General features: G+C 29.3%; 1 protein-coding gene across 1 annotated transcript; it reads left to right on the top strand.

Moving 5' to 3' along the window:
* The first annotated feature begins 2,173 nt into the window (after positions 1-2,173).
* LOC125863992 ((S)-8-oxocitronellyl enol synthase ISY1-like) lies at positions 2,174-9,324 on the top strand. The gene is made up of 2 exons (XM_049543948.1): positions 2,174-2,212; positions 8,197-9,324. The coding sequence occupies exons 1-2, from the start codon at positions 2,174-2,176 to the stop codon at positions 9,322-9,324; spliced, it is 1,167 nt and encodes a 388-aa protein (XP_049399905.1).
* The last annotated feature ends 1,781 nt before the right edge of the window (positions 9,325-11,105 follow it).

The raw sequence follows: 11,105 nt of genomic DNA, 5'->3' as shown, positions 1-11,105 counted from the left end.
GATCAATTTGATTTTTACGCCCCTAAATAGATTTTCAGAGAAATTTAATATTTAAAATTAAAAGTGCATCATTTATTTTGAAGTTCTCATATGTCTCTTTGTCTAAAAACTCCTAAATAAGTATATTGTACCCATAATTATAAAAAGAAAAAGAATATCACTCACAACGACAAAATGATATTGGTCATTAATTTTTCTCTTACAAGTTACAACCATAGTTGACTAGTCTTACTTCCATCCTTAATTGGTAATTTTGAAATTGAAAAGTAGGGAGGGGGTGTTTTATTTCTAAGGTGAAAGAATCTTTTAATACATATTCAAATTAATCGGACCTAAGAAAGTGACATCAAAGTGAAAAATCACCAATAAGAATTAGGGATGACAATAAGGCGGCATGAACATGAGCGGGGACAGGGGCGTAGCTACCCTTAGCCTAGGGTGTCCAATCGAACACCTTTCGTCAGAAAATTACATTGTATTTATAAGTAAAATAATATTTTAAATGGTTAAATAACACATTTTGAACACCCTTAAAAAATAATAAAGTTTCTTAGCTTAGTGATTTTAATCGTTCTGGACTTTTAAAAATAATTCAAAAATAAAAAATCTGTTATTTGACTTTTGATTTTTTTTTCTTTTCATTAAAAATTTAAAAGTAATTATTTAATTTAAAGTTAATAAGCAAATTCTATTTATTTATTTATGGGGAAAAGGGACAAATACACCCCCAAACTAACGTAAATGGTATGCAGATACCCTCCGTCATACTTTTGGGACATTGGTCCCCCTGCTGTTCAAAAACTAGAGTATATATGTCCTTCACTCTAACGGAAGACTAAATAGGGATACGTGGCGTAATCTTATCCGTCGATTCGATATCTAATAAATATCGGATATGTGGATAAGATTATGACATGTGTATGTCTGTTAGTATAAAAGGCATATATGCTTTAGTTTTTAGACGGCAGCGGACCAATATCCCAAAAGTATGACGAAGGGTATATTTGCATACCATTTACGATAGTTCGGGGGTATATTTGTCTTTTTCCTCTTTATTTATTCTATAAAGCTATTAAAAGTGAAAGGGCTCCATATAGAATTTCTTTTAATATAACTCGTTTGATTTTACTCTTTATTTTTCATTTCTCGTTGTTAGTCATCAGAGGTTGAAATCTTGAAACATAAAAAGTGATTTCACTCTGAATTGAATTTTCTCTCTCTCTCTCTCTTTTTTCTTTGATTGTTTACTTCCTATCAAATAAACGTGAACATTAAAGCTAAATATTATGTAGTTTGATTTTAAATTTTTTGGTATATTTTTAATTAAAAAAATAAATCATTAATGTTACGTAGTTTGATTTACAAAATTTAAGTGTACTCATTCATTAAATTATTTTTATTAGCTATGAAATTTTTAGACACCCTTCGTAAAATTTTTGGTTACGCCACTGAGTGGGGCGATTTTAAGGCTAGGTAGGATGGGGCGGTTTAAAGGTTATGTGGGCGGGTGGGATGTGGGCGGATTGAAGTGATTTTTTTATAAACTAATGTGGGGCGGGGTGGATTGCGTGTCTATACGATTTTATGTGAGTTCAAACTTAATTTTCATTTTTTACATGTTATAAGAGTAATAAAACATTATTTATTAAGATAATTTCTTTAAGTTACTAAGATATTCAAGATAGTAAATAAAAATGGTTCATTAAAACCTAATACAATTTCCTTCCCAATTGACCTTTAAACAATAACATTTTAAATTATTATCTATTAAATCAATACAACATAATGAGAAATGATTTTTTTAATATAATTTTTTTTTTGCATCATACTTAATTAAAAAAGACAAATATTCAAAAATTTATACGAGACAAGTTCATGTGGGATGATTTATGCGAGGCAGAGTAAAGAGAGTTGAAAATAAAAAAAAAATTATGCAAAACAAAATGAAACAGATTAATTTTTTTTTACGGATTAAGCTCAACTCACCTCGCCTCATTAGTATCCCTAATAAGAATAATGGTCCTTCCAGAAGAAAGATATTTTTGACAATTGGACAGATCTTTGCACCTTTTCTTTATGTCTATTTATAGTCCCTTCTATGCCACCAAACTTTTCAACAACCATCATTATTGTTGAGTTAGAAAAAATAAATAAGAAAATCTCCACTGTATACATGAGCTGGTGGTGGTCTGGAGCTATTGGTGCTGCCAAGGTAATTCTTCTTTCTTTTTTCTCTCTAAAATCTTGCTTTAATATAATATGCTCCATTTGATTCCAAGATTTCCTTTGCTTTTTTTCAAAATTTAAAAGTTTTAAGCAAAGTGAAAACAAATTTGTCATAGTATGTAGTTACTATTATATGGATCTAGTTTTTATAAAATTATGCAATAGTCTTTTTAGATGTATTACTTTTTTTGAAAATAAAGATGGTAGTATATTTTAGGATGATTATATCATTATTGGTTGTCCACATAGGGGCTATTTAGGTATTTCAATATTAGTAGCTTTATGATTATTTTACCAAATGAATGACGTTCTAGTGCTGGATACAAGAAATCAGCTAACATTTTTTTTTAAGGGGAAGGGTCAAAAATACCTCTTAATTTTGGTTTATTAGTTAACTATGCTCTTATCGTTAAAGTAGAGTTATTTTTATCCTTGCCGTTAATAAATTTATCATTTTTACCCCTCTATGGATAGAAATCCCCAAATTAATCAAAATTAACCCGAATTCTTTTAATCTTTAGGTACTTTGAATAACATTTCTCCCAAAATTGGCTATTCAATTTCTTTCTTAATTTCTTAAAATGTTAATTACTCCCTGACGATATTTTATCTACAAATTATATTAGTGGTGAAATAAAAAACTTCAAAGACTAACTTTTTAAAAATGAAATATACATGTGATACTATTAAAAAGAGTAAAGTCGATTTATATTATTTGAAAATTATATTAAAAAAACATTATCATATAAATTACATTAATTAATAATTAAAGATAAATATAAAATAATATAAAACTTGGTATATTCTCTAAATTTCTATTATGTTATATAAATTGAGATTGGAAAAATAATATATACTGAATCCATGCTAGCACGGATTTCCATGTCTTATTATATTAAAAAGAGGTTTCAGAAGCAGCTCTCCCTGTGCTGTTAGCTTACAAATTGGGGGTATTTTTGGTACTTCAAAAATTATTTGTTTTAGTTCTATTGCACTTTATTTTTGGGAAAAGACATAGCTAGCGTTTGACCATAGATTTCTAAATATTCTTGGCAAATATTATTTGGGTGAAAATTTGGATGAAATTTCACCATGTGTTTGGCCATAATATTTGGGAAATATATTTCACTTTTTTAGAAAAATATGATTTATACTCATAAGTTTTAAAAATTATCAAAACTAACCATAAGTTTGTATTACAAGTCAATTGAATCTTCGTTGCAACAATAACAAATAGTGTCCATGACACTAGAGCAATGTGGTAGTTTGGAGTAAGTGCAACGAGCATCATTCCATACATCGTGAAGTAGACAAAACACATGACTTTGTTACCCTGAGCCGATTGTTCATCATTTTCATCAACAACCATGTCATCATTTAATATTCATTGAATATTTCATCACTACTTTGGTGTTCACGTGAAAAGTTATGTAATACGACACAAACAATTACTATAGAGGGTGTTTTGTAAAAGATAAAAGTTTGGGGTAAAATTTCAATTTTCAAAAGATTCCAAATAATGAGATTTGGCCCAAATACTAGAAAAAACTAGTATTTGGGAATTTGGGATATTTGCCAAAAATATTTGCCAAATAATGGCAAATTGTATGGACAAACACTATTTGCCAAATTTTTTCCCAAATATTATTTGGGAAATCTATGGCCAAACGGGCCCATAGATTGCCCTTTAAACTTATCTCGAAAAATCAGTTATATGATTAAACTATTATGACGATCTATTATACACATTTACTATTTAAGAGTGAATTAATTTACCCCTAAAATTGACGTGGCAAAAAAATAAAAAATAAATTAAAAAGATGAGTGTCATATATAAAAATTAAAGTAAAAAAAATTAAAAATTAAAAATCCTCCTTCCCCACCCCACCCTCTACTTCTTCACACCCATCAATTATCCTCTTCATCTTCACACACCACCCATTAAAAAATCAAAATTATCAAAATTGTTACTTGTTGAATAAAAGAAAAAGAGAGGAAGAGAGATAAATGTTGAGGAATGAAACAGAAAGAGTACTTCATAAAGCTCCATCAGAAATTTCTCTGACTGAAGTCTGCACAAGTCAGATTCAAATAGTATCGGTGGATTGAATATCTTAAAGACGGTATTTTGTATACTATATTCCCATACAGGAAAAAAGCTAAACTAATTTATAATCCTTAAGCATTTAAAGAACCTGAACATGCCTAAACTGATATTGTTCTTTGGAATTATGATCAATTAAAAAAATCTAGAGATCTTCCTTAACAACATGACCAAAAATTGAACAATAGTGTTTCTAATCGGGAAGAATATAGAAAAACAAGCACTGCAACACGATTCGATTTGACTTTTAAAACAAAGAATAAATAATTGATAGTGAAAGTGGCCGGCCATGATTTTCCCGGTAAGATGAGAGATGAAGTGGGTGAGATTTAGTGATAAAGAAGATATAATTATTAGAGATTTTAAATAATTAATTAGTGTAAAATATAGTTAACAAAAGTAAAGTTAATTAATAAAGAAAAATAAGAATAAAAATGAAATAAAAAGATATAATTTCTGACATGGTGCTGACATAACAGCGAGTGTAATACACCACATACTATTAGAGTGGTGTTACATGTTTCAGGGTGATATTAAATTCATTTTTAAGTAATAAAGATGTGTAATATGTTGTAATAATAGTTTAAGCGTGTAACTGACTCTTCAAAATAAATTCAAGGGCAAATCTATATTTTTTTCCCCTTTATTTTACCTTATCCATTGTGGACAAAAAAAAATCATACTATTTTCAATTTTTGGGGAAAAAGGTCTGAAATATATTCAAACTTTAATCGAAATTATTGTTACGATATCGAACTTTGAAAATGATTTTTTACCCTTCTGCACTATTTAATAGTGTATTTTAAAGGTATATATGTGTCCACGCGAACATCATAAATATTGCATCATTATAAATTGTCCACGTGAACACATATATACCTTTAAAATACAATATTAAATAATATAAAAATTAAAAGATTCTCCATAAAATTTGATATCATAACAATAATTTCGATCGTATTTTTCAGACCATTTTCCTTTTTTTTTTTTAGTATACCTCTTGCATTTTCCTTCACATATGTGTCAGCCTTTCTCCTTTTATCTTTCGATGACTTTTGTGTGCCGGCACTTCATTTTCTTATATACATCCTATTTAATTGTTATATAATTAATAACTTATAATAGGGAGTTTCAAAAGTCATAGTCTTTAAATTTATTAGTCTTATTTCTTTAGTTTTTATATATTAATTTTTTTTATAAAAAATATTAAATTATTTCATAATTAATAATATAAAATATAATAAATTTAATTGACTCTTGATATTTTATTAGTGTCACAAAAAATGGTGAGAAAACATTAATTGTATTGTTTGAAATGACGTAAAAAGTATTGTAAATCACTTTAAAAAAATATATATGTGCCACATAAATTGAGATAAGAAAACTAATAGACATTATTTGAAAATTACACAAAAAGTACTATAAATTATTATCTATTTAACACATATAAAGAGTATGATTGTTTCTCAAATTTTTATTAGTGCCACATAAATGAAGCAAAGAGAATAAAATACTATTATTTAATATATATACTATAAATCACAATAATTAACAATTTAAAACATTTACATATTAAAATTTAACTGACTCTTCAAATTATACCAAATTATATTTGTGTCATATAAGTTAAAACAATCAAATAACATAGATTGGGCCTGTGCTAGCACAGATCCAGTATCTAGTATCTATACAATATATACCCTAATTTTAAGGAATGAACATTTGTAGCTTAAGAATCAAACCACCCTTTATTTTAAACAACGGAAAAGGGTCATATTTATTCCTGTACTATCCAAAATAGTTTAAATATGCCCTTCGTTATACTTTTGGGTCAAATATACCCTTACCGTTATACTTTGGGCCAAACATACCCTTCATCCGTTAAAACTTTGAATCCTAATCTTAGAATAGAAAAGCGAAGGGTTGTGAATAACTTGAAGGACCCATATCTTTTTGTCCTAGACAACATCTAAAAATAACTCATAATTCAACCCAAGTAAGGCTTCTCATATCAACAGACAACAATGGAGTAATGTCATATTCATCTAAGTTGATGATTCTCAACATCTGAACACACACGACACTTACAAATCTCAGCAATTAATTGAAATTTCGATGAGTCAAGTATCAACGGTGAAGAACTGGAGAATTTTGAATTTTATTTTTCAAGCTCATTGTCAAATTTATAGAACCTAAAAATGAATTCAGTTGAATCATACTAAGCAAGAGAAAATCTCAGTTTTAAAAAGAATAATCCAAATAATTTTCAATAATCCATTGATTTACAGTAACTTCCTATCACAAATTTGAAGGTCAATGACCCAACAATTTCATTTCCAACTTCTCCACCCAATGTGCATTGTATGTTTAGCGCGTCAATCCAAATCAATCAAATTTCAAGCACCACATCAATTGAACTTTCACAAATTTTAGAATCAAACCCAGACAATTCGTTGAAAGAATTGTGCTTTTGTTTGCTTATTCAATAAGAAAGTTCAATTATAAGAACAACACATAATAAACTATTTTTAAAAAATTTGCAACTTTTTTTCCAATATTTTATATTTTTGATAGGCAAAATAAATGAAAACATTAATTATATAAACCAATTTTCATGTAATGCAGGAAGCTAAATATTTTTTACAAACAACTCGTTGTGCTTTTGTTTGTTTATAAATGGGTTTGGACAAGAAAGCAGGGGAAGTGGGTGTTGGCTGAGACAAAAAAATATGGATCCTTCAAATCAATCTCAACCCTTCACCTATCTATTCTAAGATTGAGATTCAATGTTTTAACGGATGAGGGGTATATTTGGCCCAAAGTATAACGGTAAGGGTGTATTTGACCCAAAAGTATAACGAAGGGCATATTTAAACTATTTTGAATAGTATGGAAATAAATATGACCCTTTTCCGTTTAAATAACCCAATTCCTTTGAAACCATCTATTTAATTATTTTAATCCATTTATATATACCGAATAATGACAAAGTTTGAACCAAACCTATTTTTATAGTCGTCTTCTTTATTTAAATTTCCATTTAAATCATCACTCAACCACTACGAAAGCTCCAGTATAAAAATTTTGGGAGAATAATTTGATTCTTAAGTTGTTCTATGTATGTACGTTAAAGTTAAAGGTATATATATGTTAACGTAAGATGAGAGAGATATATGTGAATCAAAAATATAACAAAATGTATAATTAAATTCTTTCAAATAATATAGGGGTATATTTGACCCTTTTCTGTTTTAAAAATTAGTTTAAATCGGAGTTAATTACTTCCAATTTATCTTTTCTTTATTTCCCATAGTTCCTACTTGAATCGATGACACATAACATATATTTAATTGAACGGCTACGACTTAGTTAATTAGAATAAATTCTAACCATAATTATTAAAATAATTAACTACTTTCATATATTTTTTTTCAATAATTTTTATGATTCCACAATTCTAGTTACTTGCATTTCATATATTTATTCATTATAAATTCGAATTAATCAAGAGTATCAAATATAGAACGATTGAAACATTATTGTACTATAAAAAATGTTGTTTACCTAAAAGATTGATAGTTTTTCTTACGGGTTAAATTGTTTTTTTTTAGAGAATATTATATAAAAGTACATAAATAAATTTATATATTCATTGAAATAATAAAGTTGCATAATATAATTTATTGGTAAATACATTGCCAATTATATATTGTAGGAGGAGACTTCATTTGATTATATTTTATAATGAATAAATAAGACAAACAATGCTATATGCAGTTACTCGCATTTCATATATTTATGAAATTTAATCTAGGAAAAAAGAATTTTTTTAATATGAGCATCTAACATAATTTTTAATGACCCAGAAAAAATTTGAAGAAGATGATGTTCCACAAAATTTTCAAAGTGTTGCTCTAATCATCGGAGTGACTGGCATCGTTGGTAATAGTCTCGCCGAGATCCTCCCTTGTGCCGATACTCCTGGCGGTCCTTGGAAGGTTTACGGTGTTGCACGCCGCCCTAGACCGTCGTGGAATGTCGACCATCCTATTGAGTATATCCAATGTGACATATCGAATAAAGAAGAAGCCCAATCTAGACTCACTCTTCTTACTGATGTTACTCACGTTTTCTATGTTACTTGGGCGAATCGGCCAACAGAGGTTGAAAACTGTGAAATCAATGGGAAAATGTTTCAAAATGTACTCGATGCTATTATCCCCAATTGCCCCAATTTGTCCCATATTTGTTTGCAAACTGGTCTAAAACACTATCACGGTTCATTTGAATTGTTCGGAAAAGTAGCCCATGATACCCCATATCACGAGGGTTTGCCCCGTTTACCCGTACCCATTTTCTATTACACCCAGGAGGATATCTTATTTGAGGAGGTGAAGAAAAAAGAAGGATTAGCATGGTCAATTCATAGGCCTGGGTTGATTTTTGGATTTTCACCGTATAGTATGATGAACATTATTGGAACTCTTTGTGTTTATGCAACTATATGTAAACACGAGGGGTTGCCGTTGAGATTTCCAGGCTCTAAATCTGCATGGGATGGGTATTCGAGTTGTTCAGATGCAGATTTAATTGCGGAGCAGCACATATGGGCATCAGTGGATCCAAACGCAAAGAATGAGACATTTAATATAAGCAATGGGGATGTATTCAAGTGGAAACATTTGTGGGAGGGTTTAGCTGAGGAGTTTGAAGTGGAAATTGAAGAATTTGATGAAAATAAGAGATGGACACTTGAGGAGATGATGAAGGACAAAGGACAAATTTGGGATGGGATTGTGAAGGAGAATGGATTGGTAGAAAGTAAATTGGAGGATATTGGAGGTTGGTGGTTTGTTGATCTTGTTCTCAATGAAGAGTGTCCATTGGATACTATGAATAAGAGCAAGGAACATGGTTTTTTGGGTTTTAGAAACTCCAAAAATGCCTTCATCTCATGGATTTATAAGATAAAAGCTTGCAAAATTGTTCCTTAATTAGTTTTGGGATTTGTTATGTGTGAAAACAATGTTTAAGAAAGGGTTGACTCAGTTAGTCAGATCCCTCATGTTGGTTTCACTATGGTCATCCAATCTTGTTCGGATGGTTGTTAGTTACCCATGTATTGTTAGTTTAAATATTATGTTTATTTTAATTGTTACTTAAATTTATTTATAACTATTAATTTTATGATTACATTAGCAAATTACGAGTATATAATCATGAACATACATTTTATAACCAAGTTTAAGAGTGTCAACAGCCAACCATCTTTACCATACCAGGTTGTTCACCCTAAGTCAAGCTAAACCCTTCCCTAAAGCTACAACTATAGATTTTAAGGACTAAAAATTGAAACACCAAGTTAGGAAAGTTTCGTAAGTTGCTTTTGCACTTCCCCGAAATATTTTTTCATATGAATAGACGATTTTGGGACATTCTCTACATTTACAGTGACTTACCCCGTCATAGTGGCCCGATCCTGCTACAACACCGCTGCCGTAGCGAAATTGCCCGTTATAACGAGAATTAATACAGCCGTTGTAGAGGCGTGGCAATCGCTATAGCGGGTGGCACGGGTCAGAATCTGAAAAATCCTTTCAAAAATATCATTTCGCAACACACCTTCAAACCTTGAAATTTCAGACCAATCCCTTCACGTCAACTTCGATATCAATATTTCTACTTATCCGAATTTAATTTCAAAAAGTCATATAGACTCCTTAACGTCTTAGCTAAGAGGGTGACTAGCTTCAACATAGACATCTTATCCAATCCTTTCCCGGATTGCCCTAGACCCCATCTTGCTCAGATTTAACCCAAGCTTAGCTTAGATTGAAATTTTTAACTCACCAACCCAGATACTTTAGCACCGGAATTCTTTCACTATAAGCTCACCTATATCGAAATGGTTGTTCCACTTATTAAAGTTGAAAATAAACAATTGTTCTATAATTACTATATCTCAACACATGGTCAATAGTATATAGGATATGAAAGTCACGTACACCTTCAAACTTTACTTTAAAAATTAAACTTCCCCCTCAACTTTAAGAAATAATCATTCTCTCTCTCTCCCCCCACCCCTCTTCCTAATTGACTTTTTAAAATGTCTACTATACCCTTACATTAATCTATATAACATTTTAAATTAAAATAGTATTAGTCGTCCAAAAAAGAAAAGGAAAAAAAATATTGATTGAGTATATAAATTAGGATTAAAATCATTTACACCCTCAAACTTTACTTTTAAAATCAAACGTCTGACCCCCTCAACTCTGAGACATAATCATTCCCCCACCTTCTTCCTAATTATAATTTTTAAATATTTATTATACCCTTACATTATCAACATTTATCTTCTTTTTTTATATACTAATTTTAAAATCATAAATATTTTTATTTTGAATATATATATAAAATTGTTTGAGTATATAATTTAATGTCGTTCTATAACGAAATAAATGAACAGAACAACATATAATGTTACTAACTTTAATGGAATCTATGATGTGATAATCTTATAAACATATTTTGCTGCAAGTAATAAAAATTAATTAATAAAAATAAAGATATATTTCATAATAATTTCTTAAAAGAATATCTATTTATATTGTAAATAAATTTTAAATTACAATTTTTTTAAAAAATCATTAATGACAATCAAAATTCATTTATCTACACAGCAATAGAGAATAAGAGATTGCCATAATTACATAAACACACCCTTTTAACTTGGCTTCAACTGTCATCTACACCCTCCAAATTTTGGTGTGCA

Source organism: Solanum stenotomum, chromosome 5 (genome assembly GCF_019186545.1).
Source record: "Solanum stenotomum isolate F172 chromosome 5, ASM1918654v1, whole genome shotgun sequence".
Lineage (NCBI taxonomy): Eukaryota > Viridiplantae > Streptophyta > Magnoliopsida > Solanales > Solanaceae > Solanum > Solanum stenotomum.
This window is presented reverse-complemented; position numbering and strand designations above follow the sequence as displayed.